This window comes from Spermophilus citellus, assembly GCF_964194105.1.
Source record: "Spermophilus citellus genome assembly, chromosome: 5".
Taxonomy (NCBI): domain Eukaryota; kingdom Metazoa; phylum Chordata; class Mammalia; order Rodentia; family Sciuridae; genus Spermophilus; species Spermophilus citellus.
The window spans coordinates 59,283,891-59,310,159 of NC_138186.1; the positions used below are offsets into that span (position 1 = coordinate 59,283,891).

At 47.9% G+C, this 26,269-nt stretch overlaps 1 protein-coding gene across 13 annotated transcripts; it reads left to right on the plus strand.

Moving 5' to 3' along the window:
• On the plus strand, window positions 1-26,215 carry TJAP1 (tight junction associated protein 1). Of its 13 annotated transcripts, none has more exons than XM_081295305.1 (13): window positions 1-65; window positions 531-645; window positions 10,993-11,122; window positions 18,240-18,337; window positions 18,639-18,746; window positions 19,563-19,688; window positions 21,211-21,239; window positions 22,030-22,191; window positions 22,405-22,471; window positions 22,711-22,740; window positions 23,455-23,562; window positions 23,679-23,762; window positions 24,479-26,215. In XM_081295305.1, the coding sequence occupies exons 6-13, from the start codon at window positions 19,590-19,592 to the stop codon at window positions 25,574-25,576; spliced, it is 1,677 nt and encodes a 558-aa protein (XP_081151431.1). In that variant the 5' UTR covers window positions 1-65; window positions 531-645; window positions 10,993-11,122; window positions 18,240-18,337; window positions 18,639-18,746; window positions 19,563-19,589; the 3' UTR covers window positions 25,577-26,215. The 13 variants fall into 13 exon arrangements, with proteins under 13 accessions (XP_081151431.1, XP_081151427.1, XP_081151429.1 ...); XM_081295307.1 differs by having other exon boundaries at window positions 16-105; window positions 537-645; XM_081295310.1 differs by having other exon boundaries at window positions 45-65; window positions 553-645.
• Window positions 26,216-26,269: the final 54 nt, after the last annotated feature.

Sequence of the window (26,269 nt, forward strand, 5' to 3'; positions counted from 1 at the left end):
CTGACCACTACCCGGCTTGCCCCGCGGCAAGATGGCGGCTTGAATGCAGCGGGCAGCGGCGGAAAGTTTGTTGTGGGATTAGACTAGTCAGGCCGGGAGGCTAGAGTTGAAGCGGGATAACCCAGGACCCCAGCATGGAGTAGTGACAGAAAAGGGACTAAATCCGGGCTGGGGAAGAGGAGATGGAATGGAGGAAGATTGGAGGTGGAGGAAAAAAAGGAGATGGGGCGGATGGGAGGGGGGCCTAGAATCCAGAGGCAGCCCTAAGGGAGGGGTTTGGGGCGGAGGAGCCAGAAATACGTGTGGTTCAGGTCATGGGGAACAGAGTCAAGAACTGGAAGATAATTTCTTAATGGAGCGTAAAGAAGCCTGGAGCATGGGCTCGAGGCCTGACTGTACCAGGCCAGTGGGAGGGGAAAGATTTCTTCCTAGTAAAGGGGGAATAGTGCAGAAGGGTGGAAGAGAGTTCTTGAGAATGCTGGACAGTTTGCCAAGGAGGGAACTAAAGTCAGTCGAATGACCTTTTCCAGGCTTAGATCAGCCTTTCCACAGCTCCTGTAGCAGCATCTGCCCCAATTTCAGCTGAAGACTGAGGGTCCCCAGGGACTGGAAGAAATCACAGTGCCTGCTTGGAAAGAAGAAGAGGTAGGGACTTGCCCCAGCCCAATCCCAGAGCGGGTAAGGTGTCCTCCAGTGATAGTTTCTGGCTGATACACTCTCTGGGAGAGGATCCATGGGCTTGGAGTTATGCTGTGAATCATTTAATCTGAGAGGGTTGCTCTTCTATAGAGATTGTTCTTTGTGTGTGGTCCCTAAGTTAGTGTTTTGCTTAGATCACAGGTTGCCTTTTGAGAGTTGGTGTAGACTTGAGCCTGAGTGCCTTCATCTTTGCGAGGAAATCTGGACGAGGACCTAAAGAACGGCCTGAAAGTATTGTAACACATCCCTGTCACAAGCAGTTTCCTACACGAGCAGTTTCTTCTTCTGTTTTCCCAAAATACCTTAAGTTTGACGTTCTGCCTGGAAATGATTTGTGGGTAACAGATGGTGGGGAGCAACTGATGTTGTTCACTGACCATTTAGATACCTGCTGTTGCCAGGTTCTGAATTCATTCTTTTTTTTTTTTTTTTTTAAACCAGGGATTGAACCCAGGGACACTTAACTACTGAGCCATATCCCCAGTCCTTTTTTTTTTTTTTGTATTTTATTTAGAGACAGGATCTTACTGAGTTGCTTAGGGCCTCCTTGCTAAGTTGCTGAGGCTGGCTTTGAACTCGTGATCCTCCTATTGCAGCCTCCTGAGCCACTAGGGTTACAGGTGTGCCCCACCATGCCAGGCCTGAATTCATTCTTGCTCCATGTTACTTTTGCACTTGTGGTAAGAAGGGGTTATTTGTATTCCTTGGGAAGTGGATTGGTGGGAGTGTTGTTAGAGATGAGGGAAAGGAACCCAGATGAGCTTATGGTAAGGGGTCAAACTGCACTGTGACAAGTTCTGGGAATTTTATCACCTTGGTCTCTATCCCGAAACGCCTTGAGGTTTGCTTTACAGGTGGACCAGTGAAGTAAAGGAAGGAACGGATTGTGGGGCTTGCCCTTTCTAGTAGTTTTCCTTTTCTTTGTATTATTTCCATCAAATTAAAAAAAAAAAAGGAAAAGAAAAGAAAAAAATCAGTTTTACTAGCTGAAGTAAACATGACCTGAGAAATACAGGATTTGGTGTTGGAGATTGGTGCCCTATTGTTATCTCATGGCGTGGGCTTTTTACTGGAGCCTGCTTCAGGACCAGCTTCTGCTTCACAATTGGTCTGGTTTGATCTAGAACTCCTCACTAACTATCTCTTGCTCTCTGCACAGCCCACTCTCCACCAAAGTTTTATTCAGAACACCACAAATCGCAATTACTAAGCCAACTTCAAAACCTTTAGGTATATGCAGAACTGATGATAGTTACTTGCACTTCCACTTCTAAAAAACTGAGAACCTTCTTTTTATGAAGGCAATTGTAGATGCCTCCTTGGAAATTGTAATCAGCCAGAACAGTGTGGTGAAGACTTAAAGAGAACTGTCTCTAGAACCAGAGTGTGCAGTTCAAATTCTAATAGCAATTTTAAGCTATATATCCTTTATTAATTGCATAGTTCTCTGTGCTTCAGATTCTCACTGATCAATGTGGAGGGTAAGAGTACCTACCTCATTGGTCATTGTGAGCATTAAACAAGTGAATGCATTAGTGTATCAGTGCCTGATACTTTATGAGCATTAATTGTTATGATAGTCAGAATTAAACCGTAATTTTTACTTCATGGTTGAACCTGCTGTCTCTGTGGAGGATCTGTACTGGTTTGGGCTGCTAACCTGATGTTAGAGAGATGAGGCACAGCTTTTGGATAGTATAGATTTTTTTTTTTTGTGTGTGTGTGTGTGTGTGTGTGTGTGTGTGTGTAGTGAGAATATTCTTTCTTTTTTTTTTTTGAGAATTTTAATATTTATTTTTTAATTATCGGCGGACACAACATCTTTGTTTTTATGTGGTGCTGAGGATCGAACCCGGGCCGCAGGCATGCCAGGCGAGCGCACTACCGCTTGAGCCACATCCCCAGCCCCGAGAATATTCTTATTAAGTTATTTAAAGTGATGTTAAAATGACAGTGACTTCCTGTTTGAAACTGTGAGGCTGTGGAATTGTTTTTTGTAGCTGAGCGATAATAATGGTGCTTATCAAGCACATTCTGTGTGTCTGGCACTATTGTGAACACTTTACATGTCTTAACAAATTTTTATAAATCATACGAAGTGGATACTGTTATCTCTGTCTTACAGATGAGAAAATGGAGGCACAGAGTAGTTAAGGAATTTGCTCAAGGTTACCCAGTTAATGAGTGGCAGAGCTGAGATTTGAACCCAGGCAATTTGGCTGTAGCAATTGAACTATTTATTTATTTATTTTGATTGGTATGATATTATCTTTTTTTTTTTTTTTTTGGTACAGGGAATTGAACCTTGGACCTAGGGGGCACTTAACCATTGAGCTACATCCAAGGCCTTTTTTTTTTTTTTTTTTGAATCAGGGTCTCACTGAGTTGCTGAGGCTGGCTTTGAATTTTTTTTTTTTTTTAAGAGAGTGAGAGAGAGAGAGAGAGAATTTTTTAATATTTATTTTTTAGTTTTCGGCGGACACATCTTTGTTTGTATGTGGTGCTGAGGATTGAACCCGGGCCGCACGCATGCCAGGCGAGCGCGCTACCGCTTGAGCCACATCCCCAGCCCCTGGCTTTGAATTTTAATCCTCCTGCCTCATTCTCCAGAGTTGCTGGGATTACAGGAGTGCCCAACAGTGCCAGACTACTTTTATTTATTTATTTATTTATTTTGAGATGGGGTCTTGCTATGATGCCGAGCTAGCCAATAACTCTTGGGTTAAACATCCTCCTACTGGGACTATGGGCAACCTGCTTAGTGAAGTTGACTTTTAAGTATGCCTAATGCCAATTTGTATTTTTTTTGTTTTTGTTTTTGTTTTATTATATCCTGGTTCCTCTTTGACTGTATTGATGGTTAGATGTATAACTATATTATAGTGAAATTTTTTTTTGGTTAATTTAAAATTTTGTGGGGGGAAAGTTCAAGTTCTTCATCACAGCCGTTTTGTTCTCAGAAATAATAACTGGTGCAGGGACAATGGCTCTGCTGTGTTAGCCAAATCTGGGCTCTCTGTTCATGATTCAACTTGGTGACTGCCCTTTGGAAAACCTTGGGCTGGGTTGAGTGAACAGACTCAAATCCACTCTAAATTGCCTTTAAGGAGGCCGGGTGGGGGTGTCTGTGATAAGATAGATGTGAACATAGGCTTATTTTTGACTGATTACTGGTAAGAGCAGTTCTATAGTATTAAATTCATAGACATTCTGGATATAGTCTTTCTTTTAAAAATAGCATATAGCAACCTACACAGGAGAAAAAAAGGAGGCATTTTAAACAGCTTCCTCCATTCAGCATAAGGTGAAATGGAAAACAGATGTGCTTCTGCTGAAGCCTATGTTGTCTGATAATGGCCCTGGTTGTGCTCAAGTCTCTTTCCCTTTAGCAAGGTGGAGGCTGCATGCAAACTGGGGACAGAGGTGTGCCAGGGTTTGATTGACTGGTTTTCATTTGCCCTGTATTTAAGACCGGTTCTTCTGAGTCATGTTCTGTCTACTTAACATGCCCTCAGGCCCATCTTTTTCTTCAATAAATGACTTTCTACCCTGCTATCAGAGTAGGCATGTTTCTGGTTGTCTTAACCTGATTTCAAGGGAGTTGGGGGCCCAGGACTTTGGGATTTTCCTGGGAACTCTGGCCCAGCCTTCTAGTAAATTTTTCTATTTGTTGTGGTATCTTGTTGGTCTTGCTCCCTTTCTCTGTTAACTTAGAAACCATGCATCCCAGAATAATGTCCTGCAGTCAGCATACTGAAATGTGTTATCTTCCTAGAGTATAACTGTGTGTTTTAGTAGATGTCTTCAGACTTTCTGGACTCAGGTCACATTTTAGCAAATAATTGAATTACAGGATGGGGACTGATGGATTTTGAGCCACTTGTCCCATTATACCATTTTTGTTTTTGTGTAAATCAATTTCTTCTCATAGTGCCCCTCATTCAGGCATTATCTTTGAATCTGATTCCTTCACTTCTTCCTTGGAACTGTATTTGAAGTGCCAAGGATCTCTGCAGCTGAGCCTTCATTTCTTACATGGATCCATCCTCTTAACAGCTCTCTAAATTTTGCTTGTTATTTCTAGTTTCTGGGCCCTTCCACACACAGGTGCTACTGTCTGCATTTCCTGACCTCTAATCTCTGTTACCTTCCTTATTTTGTCCTTTAGGTCTCAGTTTAAAATGTGTCTTCCTGTTATGGTTCTGATATGAGGTGTCCCCCCAAATCTCTTGTTAATGCAGGAATATTCAGAGGTAAGATGTTTGAATCGTGAGAACTGTAACCTAATCAGCCCATCCTAGTTTGAATGGGCTGTCTGGGTGATAACTGTAGGCAGATGGGTATGGCTGGCAAAGGTGGGTTACTGGAGGGGTGCACTGGAAGGGTACATCTGTCCTATGGCCCCTTCCCCTCTCCCTGCTTCTTTGCTGCCATGAGAGAAGCAACTTCCCTCTGCTCTGCCCTTCCCCTGTGATGTGCTGCCTCCTCTTGGGCCCAGAGCAATGGAGTCAGACATCTGTGGACTGAGGCTTCTGAAATTGTGAGCCCCAAATAAAATTTCCCCCCTCTTAAGTTGTTCTTTTCAGGTCAGGAACAATTTGGGTCAGCAACACAAAAGCTGACTAAAACATTTTCTTTAGTACCCAACCTACCTTTAAGGCTCCTCTTCTGTACTTGCTTCTAATACTGCTATATCATATTTGCCTGTTTACTTGTCTGACTCTCACAAGACTGTAAGTGCTCTTAGAACAGCGACTGTGTCTCATTTACTACTGTATTTCTAGCATTTAGGATGATGCTGGGCATTTAATAGGTACTTTATAATATTGTGGTACATGCAGAATGATTGAAATGTGGTGGGCATTCTTTTCCCCCTCCAATCTGTCTTTCATGCTGCTGTCAAAATTACTTTCCTGGCCGGGCGCAGTGGCAAATGCCTGTAATCCCAGCAGCTCAGGAGTCTGAGGCAGGAGGATAGCAAAATCAAAGCCAGCCTCTGCAATGGTGAGGGACTAAGCAACTCAGTGAGACCCTGTCTCTAAATAAAATACAAAATATGGCTGGGGATATGGCTCAGTGGCCCTGAATTCAATTCCTGGTTTAACCTCCCCTCCCGTTCCCCTACCCCCAAAAAAACCCCTTTCCTATTAAAAGTTCTTGGCTTTTCCTTCTGAAGATAAGCCGTACTCTCCCTTGAATGTATATCTACTTTCTAAGTAAACTTCTGTACCTCTGAAAAAAACAAATCAAAAAACCCTCTTTCCTTAGAAATACTGTGGGTTCTCCCTTATTTAAGTTAAAGTCCATATTCTTGATGTTGGCATGCAAAAGGCTCTTTACATTCTGGCCCAAGAGCAGTCCTTTAATCTGAGGTGTTGCCACTCCACCTCATCTGTCCTGTGCTTTAGGGCCCCCATATTTCTCACTGCTCTCCAACTTATTATGGCCATCATTTATTTTATTCCTCTTTGCCTGTGTACCTTGCTTTGTTCATAATCCTTCTGTCTCAAACTGCTCATCTGCTAAGACCCAGCTCCTTTGCCTCCTCCAGTGAGAAGCCTTCCTTGTTTTCCTTTCCTTGATTCCCAGCAGCACTTGGTTTGAACTCTGTTCTGGCACTTAACATATTGAGTCATAAGTTCTCTGTTCACTTTGTTTTTCACTTGGCTAACCTCCTGTGGAGTAGCAACTCTCCTGATCCTGGGTAGAGGAGTTGGTGCAGGAGGTGCTATGAGCAGTGTGATAGTCTGATTTGGAGCTGAGCAGACCTGGTTGAATTCCTAGTGGGTACAAGTAAGGCTGGTAGATATGTGTTCATAATGTAAATAAGACTGAGTAGACCAAAGGCTGCATGAAGTGGATGACTGGATGGAGTGTTTCGGACCATGTTCCTTGATATTTTATGGATTGAAAAGTATTAGGTGACACTGATGGAACACATGCAGGCATTGAGGAAGCCAGGCTTCTTGGCCCCAATTTTCTTATGGCTTTGATGGCCTTCTTGTGCCATGAATAGGCTTAACTCAGATTCTCCACAAGAATAGGATTTGTAACTGAGAGTCACAATCCATTTTTTGCCTTTTTGTTTCTAGTGTAGTTGATGGGGCTAGTCCTTAGGGCAGCAGTCCCCGACAAATAACAAAGGAATTTGTTTGCAGAGGTTTAGACCTTTTAAGTATCTTCTTTTCCCAGCCCATACCACGTTGCCCAGGTTGGCCTTGAATTTTAGATCCTCCTGCCTCAGCCTCCCTCCTAGCTGGGATTATAAAGGCATGTTCCACTGTGTCTACTAGACTTCTTATTTGTATAATTAATGCCAGGTAGTACTCCAGTATGAGCTTGCAGTGAGATGAGGAAGATATGTGAGTCCTCTACAGGGCTGCTTTCTAGTTTGGTCCTTAAACTCCTGCCCCAGCTGGGTGCATCTCTGTGACCGCAGAGCACTTACCTCATTGTAGTGTGAATCTGTCTCTGAAGCTGCTGCTGCTGCTGCTGCTTTTTTTTTTTTTTTTAATATTTTTTTTAGTTGTAGTTGGACTCAATATCTTTATTTTATTTATTTATATTTTTATGTGGTGCTGAGATAGAATCCAGCACCTCGTATTGCTGATCGAAGGCTGAGCATTGAGGTCCTAGTGCCGAGCTATCCTGTGTGACCTAGCCCATCCTCCTGGGTGAGATTAAAGTATACAGGATCTCCCTGGCAAAGCCTTTTGAGGTCAGGAAGGAGGGTCTTGCATAAACAAAAGGTGACAGTGTTAACAATATTGTTACTAATTATTTTCTAGCATTGAATTCATGTGGTTAAATGATCTGCCAGGTGCTTGGATTCAACTCTCTTCCCTTCTAGCCTTTTTATTTTCTAATAACAGGCTCCTATGCCAGCAGGAAGGGGTTAAAAGAGGAGGTAGTTTTTCTTCCTTAATTAACATCTCCTAAAAGTCTTGCTGGCCTCCTCTGTTATTCTTTAAGGCCTTTCAGTGCCAATGCAACCTGCTGAGTTGTATGGATAGTCCCAACTAGGTGTGCTCACTGCTTGGGGGGATGGGGCTGCTTGTGGGGGGACGGGGATAACTACAACTTTTATCAATGCCCAGTTGAATCAAAAGGATGAAACCAATAGCTAAAAGTGAAGTGAAGAAATTTCCCCTGGGCTCTACCCTTTGTCTCTCAGTGTGGGAGTATGCATTGCATAGTGGCATAGCTTTGCTGATGGGTCTTGGTGGGAGTGATAAATTGCATTGTTTGTTAAGCAGACCTGAGAGGAGGTTGGATCAGCCAGCCTGACTGGATTGTGTTGTGTGCTTTTAGGCCTCAGAAGGACTGGATCTCATTAGCAGGCATTGTGGCACACACCTGTAATCCCAGCAACTCAGGAGACTGGCAGAGGATCATAAATTCAAGGCTAACCTCTACAATTTAGTCTCAAAATAAAAATTAAAAAGGACTGGGAATGTCGATCAGTGGTAAAGCACCCCTGGATTCAATCCCCAGTACCAATAAAATAAAATAAATAGAAGGACCAAGTTTCTCTTGGACTGGCTCTGAGCACTAGAAAGGGACTGCATTGTTGGTTACTATCTTAGAAGTACCAACGGTCTACTAGATGACATGTAAAATCTGTAAAGGACGTGGCCCCCTCTTTGTGAGAAGTTTCTGTGTTCTTCCAGTGAACTGGACTAGGGAACTTGGCACTATCTCCTGAGAAGGGAGGGTCCTCCTCCTGGGAAGTCAGAGTAGACCTCCCAAGCCCCAGTATTCCACTCAGCTAATTAGTAGGATGGAACTCTTTTTTTTTTTTTTTTTTAAGATAGAGAGGGGGGAGGGAGAGAGAGAGAGAGAATATTTTTAATATTTATTTTTAGTTCTCGGCGGACACAACATCTTTGTTGGTATGTGGTGCTAAGGATCGAACCCGGGCCGCACGCATGCCAGGCGAGCGCGCTACCGCTTGAGCCACATCTCCAGCTCCAGTAGGATGGAACTCTGAGCTAATATTTGAGTTTCTGAGCGCTGGTCTCTGTACCATCTCAGTCTGCCTGATGGGGAATTCAACCTTAAAAGCTTTTGAGGGTCTTGCAATGAGGGCAGAATTGGCCAGTGGCTGACTCATGCCTGTGCCAGCAGAGTGCATACTAACTGACTGGACAGGTCAGTTTTCTGTGCTTTGCAGTGGAATTAAAGACAGGACAGGGTTCTGTCCCAGTACTGCCCTTGTTTTGGGCAAGCTACTTGTTTTCTTTGAACCTGAAATGGGAGAAATCCAGCTGTTCTGTAAGAATCAACAGAAATACAGTGGAAGTGACACTGTTTCCGGAATGGTAAAATGTAGTATAGATGGAGGAGTTTTGTCTGTCTAGGGGCTGTTGGTTTTCATCATAAACACAATAAATATCTCTTGTAGAAAAATACCAATCCTACAGAAAAATAAACAAAATTTAAAAATAAGACCTTCCCTTTAGTTTCCACTGCTCCTAATCCCCTTCCCTAATGATAGGGAACCAGAATTCATCATTTATCACTGAGAAGTTTCTAGTCATTTTGGTATTCTTCTAGACATTCCTCAGCACTTATCACCTTTAAAAACAAATACACCCCAGTACTAATGCATCCTGTTCTTCCACTGCTCTGTTCTCTTAAGTTGCCCAGGAGTAGATTAGACCCTGTGGGAGCCTCTAGGTAGCCTGGTAGAGTGTCCTCCCTAGCATAGGGGGTCTTCTAGGGCTGGCTCCCTTTTACTGTTTCAATGTAGCAAGAGGCCCTGACTTCTAAAACTGTGAATTATCCAGGTTACTTGCTGCATCTACCATTTGAAAGCAAACCTTGTCTGACTGGTGTTTTTTTAGAGTTCTTAGATCTTTTCAGAGTGAGGGTTTTGAAGGTCGCCTATCAGTAGATGGGTTTTCTAATGAGTCTATGAAAATGGTCAGGGCCTATAGAAGAGTTGTGTCTATCCTATAGATGGTTGTCTCTTGTCTAAGTAACACCTTGGTCATTTTGAGCTCTGGGACTATAGTTAAACATATACAGGGATCCCACTTAGTGGGCAGTTGTAGAGCCTATTAGAGGATTTTCCTGCCTTCATGAATCTTGACCCTGGGCTTGGGAGAAGGACAGGCCCATGCATGGGGTTGGGGTGGTAATTAGTCTTCCCTTTTCACCAGCATCATCACAGAGCCTACAGGGTTTCCTAGAATAAGGAAGAGAACCCCTTTCCTGGCTTTCCTTGTGTTTGCAGGAATTATGTGTTGTACATTTCCTGTCCTGTTGCCCCAGAGGACACATCCTGTAGGACTCCACTGCTGTGGAGGCATTTGCCTTGCGTTTTCTAAACTGGGATGTGTGTCACTTTCTTTCCTGGTGCCTCTGGAATCTTCAGGAAAGAGTTGCTACTGTTCTCCAGCTTGCTGTGTTGGGCAGACTAGCCACCCTCTGCATTACTCCTTCTGAGAGGGGAGAATAGCCCCTATTGGAGTCTGGGGAGCCTGGCAGTAGCCTTCATCCTTGCTCTGCAGGATGGTTGCCTGGGAAGTGCCATCCCCCTAGCCCTCTCAGAAACTGTTAAGTAGCAGTGTGCCACCCCTTCCTTTGACTGACCCTGCTCTAGGCTGGGTCACACACTACTCCATTGTGCTGTGCTTTCCCATATAGCTCTTGTCACAGCCTCTGGTCCTCAGCTGGTTCTCTCCTAGCCCCTTCCCTCAGAGCCTGTGGGAGGTAGTGGGATGCACTGTGCTGGCACAGGCATGAGACGGGTGGCAGCTGCAGCTGTGGGGGCTTTGTTCTTATGACCCAGTATTCAGAGTCCTAGTGCAGCCTGGCATCAGCGACTAGGGAATAGAGAGACTGGGAGCTGTGTTCTCTTCCATAACAGATGTCTTCTCTATTTTTTATTTTTAAAAATTTGGGGGTGCTCTACCACTGAGCTCCATCCTAGCCCTTGTTATTTTTTATTTTGTGGCAGGGTCACTTTGTATGTTGCTGAGGCTGGCCTCCAACTTGTGTTCCTTCTGTCTCTGCCTCCTGAATTGCTGGTATTACAGAAGTGCACCACAGTGCCTGGCTTTTTTCTTTCTTTTGAACAATCAGAAGCTTATTGCCTGGCTCAGCGAGCTGGACTCCCTGGTTGCCTGAGGCAGAGTGTTCTGCTTTACCTGGCTTCCTTTCTGGGTGGCACAAAGCTCTGAAGGGTCAGGTAGTGAATCCAGAGGTGGTTCTGCAATACACTGGAGAGTGCTGTGTGCACCTGCGGGCATCCCACAGCTTGGCCCTTCCTTTGCTCTCTCTTTGCAGCTCCGGAGTTGGGCTGCTCACAAACCAAGCTGTCTGTTTATATGGAGTGCCTGGAGGGCGTCTGCCATGAGTCTGTCACTAACAGCAATAACCAGGAGAGCTGGCTGGTTGGGGAGAAGACACTAACCCTGTGAGTCTAACCTTGGCCAGCTAACCCACCCTGGGGTATCACCAGCAGTGTCTCTCCTCCATTCTTTCCCCAACCTAACTGCCTCCTCTCCTTAGCTTATTTGGTGTCATCTCCCAATCTCCCAGCTGTGGGTGGGGATGTGCCCCCTTTCATGGCCAGGACAGTGAGCTGTCCTGTATATATCACCTGCCCATCTGCCAGCCTGCTGCTGGACTCTTCAGCACCCCTTTCCCACTCCCCTCAGTACTGTGCTCCTCGGTTCTCTTTCAAAACAGAATTGGATGGAATTTCCATCAGTCTATGCTTTTAGCACCGCAGAGTTTGAGGTATCCCCTGGTTACCATGCTGCTTCTGCTGCTCATGCATCATGTACAGCTGAAGCTAGATGGAACGATATTTTTCTTTAGACCAAGCATTTCCTCCTTTTGTCAAGAGCAGAAGGTTGGAGATTGTCTCCATTACTCTCATAGTAGGATAAGAAGTTAGGATCAACTGCCAGGTTCTCTTCTGGGTGGAGAGGTTGAGTAGAATGTTGCTGGGGCACTGGGAATGTCCCTGGGCAGAAAATAAAAGCTACTTTAACTGAAAGCTGGAACCCAGAACCAGGTACCTGTCTGAGATATAGCTCCCATTGGCGACTGTCACTCTGGGAGGTGGAGCTGGTAGAGTTGGGGCCCCTGCCTACTTCCACATTTGGAACTTCAGGTGGACTTTAGCCGAGAAGTGCTGAGAAGGGCGCCTCAGCCAGAGAGGCAAGACTTGGCTTTGGACTCCACATTGTGCCCAGAAAAGGTCCTGGCCTCAGTGGGAGATTGGTGAGTGCTGACTGGCATAGAGAGGCTTCCACCCTTGGGAGCCTTTCTTCCTCCAGGCTTGAGAGGGAAAGAGGGTTCTGGAGATATCGGGAAGGCCAGCTGCGTGGTGCTTTCTGCTGATCTGTACAGCTCTTTAGAAAGACTGTTTCTAGGCTCTGGAGGCAGTGTAGTGCTGGGCAGGCTGGCCAGGGGAGCTGGAGACTCTCAGGCCCTTGAGATGGACTCTGTTCCTGTTGGGCTGGGAGGGAGAAGGCAGGGACCTGACTAATAGCTTGGGGTGGTTGTGTATAAATGGAAGGGGTGCAGGGAATTTTTTTTTTTTTTTTAGCAAGTTGGAGGGATTTTGGGCCTAGCTCTGATCAGGAAAGCAGAAAAGACCTGGAGTTGTACCTTCTTTGAATTATGAAACGAGCTTTAGTGATTCTAGTGAGGCCTGGTTTAGGGACATTCATACAGAAAAGGCATTGAGAATAATGTCAGCTGCTGGCTGTGAACTCAGGGACTTTTTGGTTCTCCCTTTATTGTGGGGAGCTTGGACCATCATCAAGCCTTTAACTGTTTTGTTCCTATTAAGTGTGTGCTTAGCTGAGGGTCAGGTGGATAGACTAGAGGTGTTTGCTCAGGTGGGGAGCCAGATGAGCTCTCACAGTTCACTAGCACTAGTGCTGAATCCTCAGGATTATTCCGGGGCAGAATGATTACTGTCCTTTGGCTTTCAAAACCTTGTCTGTTCACTTTAGAGTAGGCAGAGAGCCAGGAAAGGACTGCAGGCAGCTGGTCCCAAGAGGGTGAGGTTGTACTTTCCCAGAGGGGTGGTAGGCATAGTTGTTGGAGGAGCAGAAGAGCTGGTCCGGGCACAGACTGGCATCTTCCATCCTACTCATCTAACCTGAGCAGAACCTCTGCCCAGGCCCCACCCCATGAACTGTTGGCTGCCTGCCTGCCACGCGCCCAGGATTGCTGAGGGCTTTGCTCATGTATCTTAGGAACAGCTGCAGGCCGGAAACTGGGGGCTGGTGGCAAGTGGGAGGGGCACCAGGGGGAGACTGGAGATGGCTGAACCCAGCTTTCCTAGGATCAGCTTGCCATGCTGGGGGAACTGTTCTGCCTCTTTTACAGGCAGTCAGGGTGGAGAGTGTCTATATTGTGGCACAGGATGGTGGCAATCTTCATAAGCAATCCACAGACCACTGTTGGGTCACTTGATCACAGGGCTGGCCCTTGCAAGATGGTGGTTTGTTTTTTGGACTTCAGTTGGAGGCAGAGCTTGAATTTCAGAGGCTCAAGAAGCAGCCAGGCTTTTGTGGGAAGGGTTATCCTACCCCACAAAGGTGTGCAACTCCCACTCCACATCAAGGCTTAAGACTCAGAGCAGTTCCTGAGTTGGCCCCATTCTCTGTTGTGTTTTAGTGTTTGATGAGGGGCTTTTGGAAGGGCTTATGTGGTTTATTTATCTCTTGCTGGTTTGGAGGGAATAGGCAACACACAGCATACCCAGCAAGTTCTGCAATGAGGCTGCTTTTCCTTTCATTTCAAAAGCAGTAGTAATTACTAGCCTACGTTGCACCTTCTTTGAATTATGAAGAAGAGTTCTAGTGATTTTTGTGGTGATGTGTGAGCCCTCCCTGAGTCAGAAGATTGGGTTCATTGACCCTTTGCTTGCTTGAATTATTGATATCTGTGAGCAGAAAGGCTTATCAGTAGATTCAGAAATGCTCTGAGCCCAGATAAACTGTTGGGGCATAATATCTTAAAGGAGGGGCTGGTGATGTGGGTAGTAGGGAGCCAGTCTGTCCCTGTGGGGCAGCTGATCCTGGGTCAGTGGAGTTATGCAGTGTGGTAGTGCAGAGATGTTCTGGGGGAACTGGAGATGTTTGAAGAGGGAAGGTTGAAAATCTAAAAAGCCACATCCATTGTGGATTTGTTCCTGTCTCCCTCTCCTGGGCCACTGTAGAGGTGGCCTCTGAGACCTCAGTGGGCAGACTGCAGCCGTATACTCAGACCTCCTTCCTCTCCTGTACTTTGCTAGGCCTTGGGCAGATCCCAGAAAGGACCGCAGAGGGAGTGGGAGAGCATCCATGTGCCTCTTGTGCTTGAACCTTTTTCCTGTTGCCTCCTGAGAGGATGTTTGCTGGGAGGAGTAGTAAGGATAGGGGTTTGGAAAGAATCAGGATTCTGAGAGGTTTTTCTCTTATCCCACTCCAACTCCAGCGGTAGCCATCTCTGGCTACAATGGAAGCCCCAGTCATATGCACATATCCACAGAAGGGGGCAGGTGTGAATCCCATCTGGCTAGATGAAGCTTGGCACACTTTTTTGTCCTTTGAGTAAAGAACACTGCTCAGCCAGCTTCTGGTACAGATTATGCCTTCCATCTATCTCTGTACTCTGCTCAGCTGTTCAGTGGGTTCATAGTGCAGGTTCCTGTGCATGCTGAGTCCCATTTCTAATGAAAGTAGACTTTGTTCTCTGAAGGCAACTAATCGTGCCCCATGGGCTGTAATCAGGGAAAAGGTATTTAATACGGGGCAGGCGGCAACAGGCGGCAGATTGCAACATGGCAATTAGGAAGCTGTCACCCCCACCCCTTGCCCTGGCCCCAGCAGATATGAGATACTCTCTCCTTCCGAACTGATTTTTGAGTTAAGTGAAAAATGAGTGCCATGAAGCAGAGGAAGGAGGTGGAGCTGAGGAGGGGTGGAGTAGGGGTGGTGAGGGACTAGGAGAGCCCCTTTTCGGCTCACTTCACCTTCAGGGAATGGGGAGGGGTGGCTGCTACCCTGGGTGTCTCCATCAACAGTGCTGGCAGGTCGATCTGAAGGTGCCCCAAGCCAGATCCAGTCACCCAGGGTTCCCACCTGGAAAGGCCTCAGCCCTTCTCTGAGGGCACAGCTATTATAATAGAGACCCAGCACAACTTGGTAATCTCACATCCTGGGTCATCTGCTCCAATTCCCTGAGACTCAGGTGAGTTGGATGGGGATGGGAGAGGGAAGCTTCCTTATTTATTGCCAGACCTTCTAGAAGACCGTTTTTTTTTTTTTTTTTTTTTTTTTTTTGTGACACCCTGGAGCCCCACTCAGCACCTAGAGGCCAAGAGGCCCCAGAAGCTACATTTGGCTGCAGCTTGCTTGTCCCAGCCCGTGGCCCATTCTTAGTTTGTCTTGCTGCTTTCTCTGGAGACCTCAGCACAGGATTGGGAGTCCTCCTCAGGCTGAAATACTCCAGAGCAACCTGGGAAACTTTTGGATGAAGGAGATGTGGCTGGTGGAGTCTTCCTGGTGATACTATTCCAATGCCACCAGTTCATCCCTTTTGTCTTTTCTCATTCTCATCCTGGGGAAACCTGATTTCCAGCTGTTTCTCACTCTTCCTTGGGTCTGTTCTTCAGTCTAGAAGAGTGGGCTGCCTGGCCCTTTGTGTTCCTTTTCTGTGCCGGAATTATGAGCCTCTTGTTGCCTGGATCTGAGGCACTTAGCAGATTTTAGGAGTTAGAGCTAGGGCCTGGTGTCCCAACATGCCCTGGTATTTATGGACAGGGGGCAGGGAGTGGCACAGATCTCCCTGATGGACTTGGTTGGAGAATACTGCAGGTGCCCTAGTATATTGTCTTTCCCATGAGCCTTACTTTCTGCTTCCTTGGTTAGGAGTGTTCCCCATCCTGTGACTGTGGCATGTTTGATGAGAGTAGGCCCTGGCTAGGAGAAAACAACCTCTTACCACACCCTGCACCCCCAGACTCCCTGTCTGCATTTACTGCCCATCTCACTGCCAGCTGTACCCACACTGTTCTCTATTCTGCAAGCTAGATGTTCCTAGCTAGAGAAGCCATAGAAATAAATGTGTGCTTAGCTGGGAGGAGGATCTTAAGGTGGGATGAACTATATTATGTGTGGGGCCTGCAGTGAGGCAGCTCTGCCTGCAGGTAAGGTTATCAGGTACCTGGGCATATCCATGTCCTCCCTGCCCCCACTCCCACTCCACCACTCACACAAGTGTTCTGGTACCTAGAGGATAGCGTGAGCCTTGGCAGGAATAAGGATAGGAAAGTAAAGAAGAGGCTGAGAATAGAGAAAGGAGAAGCATGTCAGGTGAAAGGGGCACCTTAGCTGACCAAGGAGGAAAAGGGGAAGAATGTAGTGACCTGGTTCCTCTGGAAAGGAGAGAGATATAGAGACTAACTTCTGGGAGCCTTCCACTGGGTTTCTTTTTCTTTTTTAATTTTTAAAATACATATTGGATCTTTGTTTTATTCATTTATTTATAAGTAGTGCTGATTCGAACCCCGGGCCTCACACATGCTAGGCAAGTGCTGTACCACTGAGCTGTAATCCCAGCCCTACTACATTGGGTTTATTTTTTTCTTTTCTTTTCTTTTTTTTTAAATATTTATTCTTAAGTTTTAGGTGGACTCAGTATCTGTATTTTACATTTATGTGGTACTGAGGATCGAACCCAGTGCCTTGTGCATGCTAGGCAAGCACTCTACAATGAGCCACAACCCCAGCTCCACTACCTTGGGTTTCTATAAGCTCTCAAATGCCTGTCTTATTCTTGTGTCCCTGGCCCTTTCGTTTTCCAACTCCGTATGCACATCCACACATATATCCACTGAGTATCAGCGTCCAGGTATTCAGGCTGCTTTGGTACTTTGTGGGCTTCGCCTCAGGCCATGGGAGCCCAAACTCCAGGGCTTCTGGAGGGGCAGCCTCAGGGCACATGTGGCAGTGACTTGTTTGCTCCCCCACACTCCAGGAATGTACTGTCCTTTCAGGCCCGCCTGGATTCCTGTGTAGGGAGTCAGCCCAACAGAGCATGCTGCCTATACCCTGTGGGGACACGTTTTTGCCTCTCATAAGAGGGGTGGAGGCTGGCGGCTCGTGCCTGTGCTGCCACACCCCAGCTCCCCCCAAAACCCCAGACCAGGGACCAGACAGAGAGAGACTACTGCTTTCCCGCCCTCCCTGCCCCCACCCCATTCTTCCTGCCCCAGGCCCTGTTGGAGTCCTGGCCAGGACATGTCCTGACACTAGGAACACATGCTTTAGCCTGCAAGACTTCCCTCTGCCCCCAGCTCTGTTTAGGTTGATGGGGGTGGGAAGAGATTGTTTTTTATGCCCAGAAGGCCACCTAAGGTTACTACCTCCATGGATCACTGTGGTGGCTGCTGCCCCCATGCTGTAGCCTAGTTTATTACAAATGGGAGCCAGGAAGGACACTGGGTAGATCTTGGAACCACAAAACCTGGAGGGGACCTCACAGGTCACTCTGTGGAGCCACATCGGCGTAGATGCAGAGCAGGTTTATACATTGAGAAAGGGAGTTAGCCAGAGACCCACAGTGTGCCAGAGTAGCTCTGAGCCTGGAACCAGAGGTCTCAGCTTCTCTGCTGAGATTTTCTGTAGCAGTGTTTCTCAACCTCAGCACTGCCGACCCTTGCTGTTGATAATGCTTTGTTGGGGTGTCTTGTGCATTGTGGGATGATTAGCAGCATCCCTGACCTCCACCCACTAGGTGCCAGTAGTACACACCTCCATCAGATTTAATTTTTTTTTTTTTTTTTAGTTGTAGTTGGACACAATATCTTTATTTTATTTATTTATTTTTATGTGGTGCTGAGGAGCGAACCCAGCGCCTTGCACGTGCTAGGTGAGCGCTCTACCACTGAGCCACAACCCCAGCCCTCCGGATTTTGACAACCAAAAGTGTCTCCAGATATTTGCCAGATGTCCTCAGGGGAAGAAGATGAGCAAAATTGTCTAAATTACTGCCTTTCAGATTTTATTTCTTGGACCTACCTTTCCTCATTGCCAAGTCTGTTGACCACCATTACACAGAAGTGATCTTTAGGTTCATTGTGAAATAGTTCCAGGAACTCCCTTTCCAGCATCTTCTCTGCCCATCTTCTTGTATCTCTGCTAGGCTTTTTCATTGTGTTATCGATTGTAACCCATGTTCCCTAAATCTCTTGTTTCCAGACTCTGAGAGGCCTGGGAGATGAATAGGACAGCTGCAAGGTGGGGATAAGGACAGGACAGAACCCAGCCTATTCCAGAGTTAGGCACATGGTAGGCTGGGACCATGAAGTTGTGTGAAGAGAGATGTCTTGTCTGGAGAAAGGAGGGAACCTAGTGTCTCGGTCATCATCTGCCTCTACCACTTCTCCCTCAAGACCACTGTTTGATGTCCTTGCCTGGCTTTTTCTGGGGCCTTCTATGTCCTGAACTGGGCAAGCAGGCCTGTGGCACTGACAGACAGGCACTGACACCTGGTTTCCACTTTCTTCCCTTCTCTGGTTTCAGGAGCTCTTGGCTAGAGGAAGTGGAGGGGTTGTGGGATGCAGAGAACCGAGGGCTAACTCTTGGACAGCGGAACGGAGAGAGCTGCTGACGAACAGACGGTATGTTCCTGATGAGGCCTGTGTCCCTCACTTGGATTTCTTCTAGGGGAGCTGGTAGGTGAGGGGGCAGGCAGGTAGGCAGATGTCCTGTCTTGGTGGAAGCTGGTGAAAAGAGAGTGGAAAGGCCAGAAGGGCTTGGCCTTCAGTGGCAGTGGCCAGGGAGCTCTCTCAAGCCTGGAGATCCCCACCAAGGAGCCTGGGTTGAGTGAACATCTTCAAACCCTGTGTTTGCTTACAGTGTTTTAAAAAGTAAGCTTTTTTTTTTTTTTTAGATAATTTTTTTAATATTTATTTTTTTTAGTTTTTCAGCAGACACAACATCTTTGTATGTGGTGCTGAGGATCGAACCCGGGCTGCACGCATGCCAGGCGAGCACGCTACCGCTTGAGCCACATCCCCAGCCCCAAAAGTAAGCATTTTTTTTGAAGTTATTATTTTTTTTCTTTTAAAGAGAGAGTGAGAGACACAGAGAGAGAGAGTGAGAGAGAATTTTTTTAATATTTATTTTTTAGTTTTCGGCGGGCACAACATCTTTGTTTGTATGTGGTGCTGAGGATCGAACCCGGGCTGCACGCATGCCAGGCGAGCGTGCTACCGCTTGAGCCACATCCCCAGCCCTGAAGTTATTTTTTTAATATACATTTATTTATTTTTGTGTGGTGCTGAGAATCGAACCCAGGGCCTTGCATGTGCTGGGTGAGTGCTCTACTGCTGAGGCACAACCCCAGCCCTAAAAAGTAAGCATTTACTGAGCATTTCTTAACAGGTGGGCACTGTTCTTAGTGCCTTAGATAATCTCTACAGCAATCCTGTGAAATTGGTGCTGCTCAGAGCTGCCCCAGTATAGAGTTGAGGAAACATTTAAACAGAGATTAGTTTTCCCTCTGCAGCCCCTTCCACTTTCAAGGGAAAGCACTTGACTGTTCTTGAGTTCCTACCCCACTCTTACAGCAAGGTCCACTTGTTCTGGTGTCCAGGATTTGGGCCCTGCCTTTCCTGCCTGTCTGTTCCCTATGGGACCCAGTCCCCATCCCCCAGCACTGCCCTGACTTATCGGGACCAACACATCAAAGTCCAGCCCTTCTAATGACCCCAACAATGGCCCAGGCCTATCATCCTATATGTTGGCACCAAAATATGTCCCCTTTGATCATTATTTTTTCCTCTCAATCCAAAGACCTCTTAACCACATTTTTGAACCTTTTCCTTCCTGGCTTCCCCTCAGAAAGTGGAGGAGCCCACACCTCCCAGAATGACCAGTGCAGCCCCTGCCAAGAAACCCTACCGTAAGGCACCGCCGGAGCATCGGGAGCTGCGGCTGGAAATTCCTGGGTCCCAACTGGAACAGGAGGTCAGTAAGACTGGTACCCGAGTCCTGGCTGGCAAGAGCAGGTCCCTGAGGCTGGGTGTCCGGCTGACTTCTCCTGTCTGAGCTACTGGTTCCCCGAGTTGGGCTGAGCATGTGGCAGTGCTGATTATACAGGCCTAGGGTTTCCTAGTGCAGCAGTCCTCATATGGGAAATTCAGCTTTATGGGGGACTATAGTCCATATGCCAGGGAACCCCAGAGCCATCAGAGCTTAGCAAGAGTGTTCCCATACAGTATTATTCTCCTTGCGAGAGGCAGCCCACCAGACTCTCTAGCCCTCTGTAGTGGAGAAGAGCCATTCAACCAGAGCACCTGCTCTAGCTTTATTTTGTTTGGCTCATATGTGTTAAACATATACTTCTTTCCAGGAACTGTGTTAGGTCCAGACTCTGCTCTTGGAAGGCATATAGTTAACAGCATACTCCAGGTTAGCTCTCCTCCCTTGTTAAGCCTCCTGAGAGGATGAGGCAAGTGTTGTGGTGGTTGACTGTCCTTGCTGCCCTGCCTCCACAGCACATGGAACATGTTTAAAGAACTTGAAATTCAACATACGCTGAGCATCAGTGTATATGCTGCACATGTACATGGTGCACATGGCCCACCAGTGTACAAAATGCCATTGCTTTTCCCTTTCAGTTCAGGGAGCATTAGATAAAAATGCCAGCTATTATTCTAGGTGCCACCTGGTGGGCATCCCCCAGTTGAGGGAAATAAGGCTTAGTGAAGTTAAGGTTATATAACCAGTATGCAGTGGAACAGAGTCAAATTCAGGTGTCATTGGCTCCAAAGTACATGATCTGAGCCACCCACCTCATTTTCTTGCCTCTAACTACAGTTCTGTTGGAGTTAGGTTCATTTGGAGTAGACCCTTCACATTTCCTTCCTGCTGTACATAGCCTTTGCCTGCTGTGCTATATAGTTGCCCGAGCTCTGACTCTTGAGCCATTGGGGTTTGGGGAAGATGGTACAGGAGGTTAAAAACATCCTCTCATTTAGCATTAGCCCAAAGGCTCTCCTTCACCCATGCATTTATTCTTCCTGAGCCTTCAAGGTCCTGATTTTGTCCTTATCTTCCCCACAGAGGACTGAGAAGACTTTGGTAAAACTCAGAATTCTTCTGTAGTTTGGCCTGACTTATTCATTTCTCTGGAAGGTCTCTGCCATGCTTATGTGGAGACAGGGCCCATGAAGAACCCAGTGGATAGCTGAGAGGTTCCCTCCTGGGGAGAGGTAGCATGGGTACCAGGATCCATTTGAAAAATTATTCTAGGATTAAGGGTGAAGGTTGGAAGGAGTTCTAGAATCTTCTAGCTGGCACAGGAAAGAGTAATCTAGGCTTGTCTGGGCATTACTGGATTGCATTCATCTCTAGAAGGCCCTTAACTCTCTTCTGTGAGAGTCTTTGGACTTTAGACATGGCCCTTTTCAGGGCTTTTGGAGAGGGGACCATCTAGGAGGCCAATGGTCCAGAGCTGAGTCTCAAGCTTATGTTCTTTTTTGTTCAGGAGCCCCTGACTGATGCAGAGAGAATGAAGTGAGTATCTGCTGCCTGTGATACTGCCTGCCTTGACTGTCCTTCTTAGCTCCAGGTTAGGCTACTCATACAGTCAGACTTTCCTTGGATTAGGGGAGTAGAGGTAAATGGGGTGTTTTAGGAACTCTGGGATGTCGGTTGATGTTCTGGATATTTTTTCTGGAAAAGGGAGTTTTGTTATGTGGGATTCCAGAGAACCTGGAATGAGGAGGTGGATGGGTCTAAGGGGCCTGCTCTTGCCAAGCAGCCCCTCCCCAAGTCCTGTCCAGAGAGAACAGAATGATCTCTTGTGCCAGCTGCCCCCATATGGCCCTTTCTGATAGCCACACAAGAACTCTGGAGAGGAGGGTAGTGCTCGGCCGGATTTCCGCAGGATTAATAATGGAGAAGCCTGATTGTGCAGTGAGGAAACTGGAGCTGGGGGGTTTGGTGGCTGGCTGGCTGGCTTAGGTGGTAACAAGAGACATGTTGGGAGCTCTGCCCCATCCAATTCTGTCCTGTTTTCCTGGTTTTCTTCTGTAATAGTTGCAGGAGTGGAGTGTCCCCTCCCATCCCCTCTCCCTCCCTTACCATCCAACTCAGGTTCTGTTCTCAGGTCCAGCAGGCCTGTGGAACTTGCTGCCCTCAACTTAAGCTGAAGCTCTAGGAATCCCTCTGCTTTCAGTTGTCCGCCCCTCCTTTCAGTTGCCTGTCCCCATATCATCCCTCGCCTTCTTTCTTGAGCTCCACCCAAAACTCCAGGACTGGCTCTTCTCTCTCTGAGGCTCCTCTGTATCTTCCTGCATCCTAGGCTTTTGCAGCAAGAGAATGAAGAGCTTCGTCGGCGTCTGGCCTCTGCCACCAGACGCACTGAAGCCCTGGAGCGTGAGCTGGAAATTGGGCAAGACTGCCTGGAGCTGGAACTAGGCCAGAGTCGCGAGGAGCTGGACAAGTTTAAGGACAAATTCCGCAGGTGTGATCCAGGGGCCAGAGCAAATGAGCGTTTTTGTGTTCACAGGATGTTAGCTGGAAGAGGCCTCAGAGATGACCTGATTCTGATTAGAAAACTGATGTTCTGGGAGAGGTTCTAGGAAACTGATTTGCCCACGATCCAAGTGGAGGAGGAGCTGAGTAGGGCCTGAAAAACTAGATCTTGACTAGGTGTCTGCCTTGTATTCCTCTTCAGGCTGCAGAACAGTTATACGGCTTCCCAGCGAACCAACCAGGAGCTGGAGGACAAGTTGCATACACTGGTAACGTGTCCAGGAGGGTGATTTGGTTAGCACTGTGCTCACAATGTAGCAGGGGGCCAGGACTTGCCAGGAAAATGCCATTCTGCCCTGGGATTTAGGAGGGATGGAAGTGGGGCAGTGGTGGGGAGGGAACCGCAGTGTGCTATGCACGTGGGGACTGTCTTAATGCTCACACTGTTTCTCTTCTCTCCTCGTCTCCCCCTCATGCTGCCACCGTTGCTGCTGCATTCTCCTCTCAGGCCTCTCTTAGCCACAGCTGGATTTTTGCAGTTGCGTCTGAGTTTGTGTGTTTTTTCCCTTGCCCTGGCCTCCTTAGCCAAATTTTGGGATTGGGGGGTCCTGGCTATTTCCCTCTACCCCCCGAGGGCACCTACCTCTTGCCTCTCCCTATGTGAGGCTCATTTGGTAATCAGTGCCTCCCTCCTGGAAGAGGGCTGGGGCTTCTGCCCTTGGCTCTGGCAGATACTGATGTCACCATGGAATACTTCCTGGCTGCAGTGACAGCAGGCCCAGCTGTTTGATGGGAGGGGAGGCTATAGATCCAGTCCATGAACTGAAGATCAGAAGGCTACTTTTGAATCTGCAACTCCCTTCCTTCCCAATCATCTAATCTCACAGGCATCTCAGCTGTCACCCAGCCCCCCTCCCTCTTCCTAGTCCTGTCCTGGAAATGCTGCACACAGGTGGCAGTTAGTCTCTGAGGTACCAACTGCCTTGACTAGTGCCTAGAGGCCCTCAAACTCCCTCAGTGAATGGACAGTTCTTACACTGCCTCTGTCCTGGGCCCACATGGCCCCACCCACAGCCACTCCAGAGAGCAGGAGAGAGGTGCCCAGTCTCCTTCTGTCTGTCCATCATTTGTCTGCTCTGTCCGCCGTGGCTGTCCTAGCACCTGTGGCCTCATATCTCTGGGCTGGGAGGTGGTGGAGGGGAGGAAGGGCCAGTGGGGTCTGGATTGGGTTTACCACAAGTCTGTGCCTCAGATTAAAAAGGCTGAGATGGATAGGAAGACACTCGACTGGGAGATTGTGGAGCTGACCAACAAGCTGCTGGATGCCAAGAACACCATCAACAAGCTAGAGGAGCTCAATGTACGTATACTGCACCTGCTCGGAGGGCCTTTCCTGACAGTGGTGGGGTCTGTCCTGGCTAGCCCTGCTCCCTGAGCAGGGCCAGGCTGGGATCTGAAGCATATCCGTGTCTGTAGGAACGGTACCGGCTGGACTGCAACCTGGCTGTGCAGCTCCTCAAGTGCAACAAGTCGCACTTCCGTAACCACAAGTTCGCCGATGTGAGTTGAGCATACCCCTTGCTTGACCGGTGCCATTCCAGCCTTTTTAGGACCCCTTACACTCAAGTTTCTGCACCTGTCTTCATCCTCCTGCATTTAGCTCCTCCTTTTTGTTTTGCCTACTTGCCTCCATGTTGCTCCTCAAGCCAGTCAGCCTTGCTGGTGTCCCCCATGTTATTGCTCATTGATAGTGCTGGGGCTAGCCCTGTTATTTTTATAATCAGAGACAAGAGACTCAGTTTGAGGACACTTTGCAGGAAAGAGGGGATGGCCAGAACTATTGGCCATGAGTATTGAGAAAGGATTAGGCCCATGTGATCCCATCACCTCAGGAGGCAAACTGTAGACCCAAGGGCTTCAGGTCCAAGGTCAATGCAGCCTGCAAAAATAGAGGTATTTGTAGGGGTACTGATCTGTAGATTCTCCAAACAGAAGTCTGATTTGGATAGAAGCCACTGCCGAGGTATGGGAGATAGAAATTTGAGAGTACACAGGTCTCAGCAGTAGATCTGGATTCAAATTCTGGCTGTGTTAATCAAAAGTTTCAAGTTATTTTACACCGACTGAGCCTATTTATCCATGAAATGATGTTATTCAGCAGAAAGTAAACAGTACACAGTGGTACTATATGTGGTAGCCATTAGTTTTGCTGAGTCAAGCTGCTTTCAGTTGGAATCATTCATATCTCTCTTCCTTTTTCTGCTCCTTTATCCCAGCTGCCTTGTGAGCTACAGGACATGGTTCGGAAACATCTGCACAGTGGTCAAGAGGCTGCCAGCCCAGGCCCTGCTCCTAGCCTGGCCCCAGGAGCTGTGGTTCCTACTTCAGTCATTGCCCGGGTGTTGGAGAAGCCAGAGTCTTTACTGCTCAATTCAGCACAGTCAGGCAGTACTGGGCACCCCTTGGCTGAGGATGTCTTTGTGCATGTGGACATGAGTGGGGGTGCACCTGGTGACCCAGCTAGTCCCCCAGCCCCTGGCAGTCCTACCCTGCAACCCAATGGAGAATGCCATTCTCTGGGTACTACAGGAGGCTCCCCAGAGGAGGAGCTACCCTTGCCAGCCATTGAGAAGCTGAGTCCATACCCCACCCCATCTCCACCACACCCACTGTATCCTGGCCGCAAGGTAATAGAGTTCTCTGAAGATAAGGTTCGGATCCCTCGTAACAGTCCCCTGCCCAACTGCACTTATGCTACCCGCCAGGCCATCTCCCTGAGTCTGGTGGAGGAGGGGAGTGAACGGGCCCGCCCTAGCCCTCTACCCAGCAGCCCTGCCTCGGCCCAGGCCTCACCCCACCACCAACCCAACCCAGCACCCCCAACACTCAGCACCCCTGCCAGCTCAGCCAGCTCTGAAGAGGACCTGCTAGCCAGCTGGCAGCGTGCATTTGTGGACCGCACTCCACCACCTGCTGCTGTGGTCCAGCGCACAGCCTTTGGGCGCGATGCACTCCCTGAACTGCAGCGCCATTTTGCCCTTAACCCTGCTGACAGAGATGAGGTGGTTCTAGCACCTTCTTCCCTACCTGATGAGAGTGGGCTTTTGCTGCCAACAGAAGCTGACTCTGGTTTTCCCAGGGAGGAGGAGGAAGAAGAGTTGAACCTGCCCATCAGCCCTGAAGAAGAGCGTCAGAGCCTGCTGCCTGGTAGTAGGGGGACAGAAGGGCCTGGCACTTCCCATACTGAGGGCAGGGCCTGGCCTCTCACCAGCTCTAGCCGCCCACAGCGCAGTCCCAAGAGAATGGGGGTGCACCATCTTCACCGCAAGGACAGCCTGACCCAGGCCCAAGAGCAGGGCACCCTGCTCAGCTAGGCCCACTTGCTTTCCTGCTGATGTCGCACTGGGCCTGCAGAAGGCCTAGGCGCTTGAGCTCTTCCTTCCCACACCTGCACAGCTCTGTTCCCTGTGTGAAAGAGAGGCCACACTAGGCCTTTCAGCTGCATTGACACTGGCACCAGCTTGCCTCATTCATGATTTTTTTTTTCTTTTCTTGGAATATTTATTTTCCAAAGGTAACATGAAATTGGGTCTCAAGTCCTGTCCTCCGTTCAACCAGCTCAAATTGGGCTGTTCTGGGGAGCCCAGGGGCTCGCTCATCAGTGTTCATCTTCCATCCTCCTTTTATATTCATGAGCTTTGATTGTTTTGGGGGGTATTACTGGGGTTATTAACCTCTTAATTTCTGATTCTCACCAGTTTTTCTCTGCACAAGCTGCTGCCCTCAAGGGGCCTGGCCCAGCTAGGCCCAGGGATGAGGGAGCAACTGACTCAGGGCTCCCCTCAGATGTTTCCTCCCTCCCTCTGGAAGGGAGGGTGGGCTTTAGGGGCCTCAAAGTGGCTTCTGGGTTAGGCCTGGCCCCATTCTTAACCTTGGCTCTAGACTGTTACTCCCAATTTTGGGAAATTTCACATTGATGACTATTTTAAAAGCAAATAAAATTATTTTACTGGTATGGCCTTATTTTCCTTAATGACCTTTCCTCTCCCATTCTTCTCCCCATTCTT

Bases quoted from the DNA above. Each gene is read 5' to 3' on its own strand.
- TJAP1 (XM_081295305.1), top strand. From the start codon at position 19,590: ATGACCAGTGCAGCCCCTGCCAAGAAACCCTACCGTAAGGCACCGCCG. The intron at 22,192-22,404 runs GTGTGATCCAGG...ATTCCTCTTCAG, and splicing joins TTTAAGGACAAATTCCGCAG to GCTGCAGAACAGTTATACGG. The intron at 22,472-22,710 runs GTAACGTGTCCA...TTCTCCTCTCAG, and splicing joins AGGACAAGTTGCATACACTG to GCCTCTCTTAGCCACAGCTG.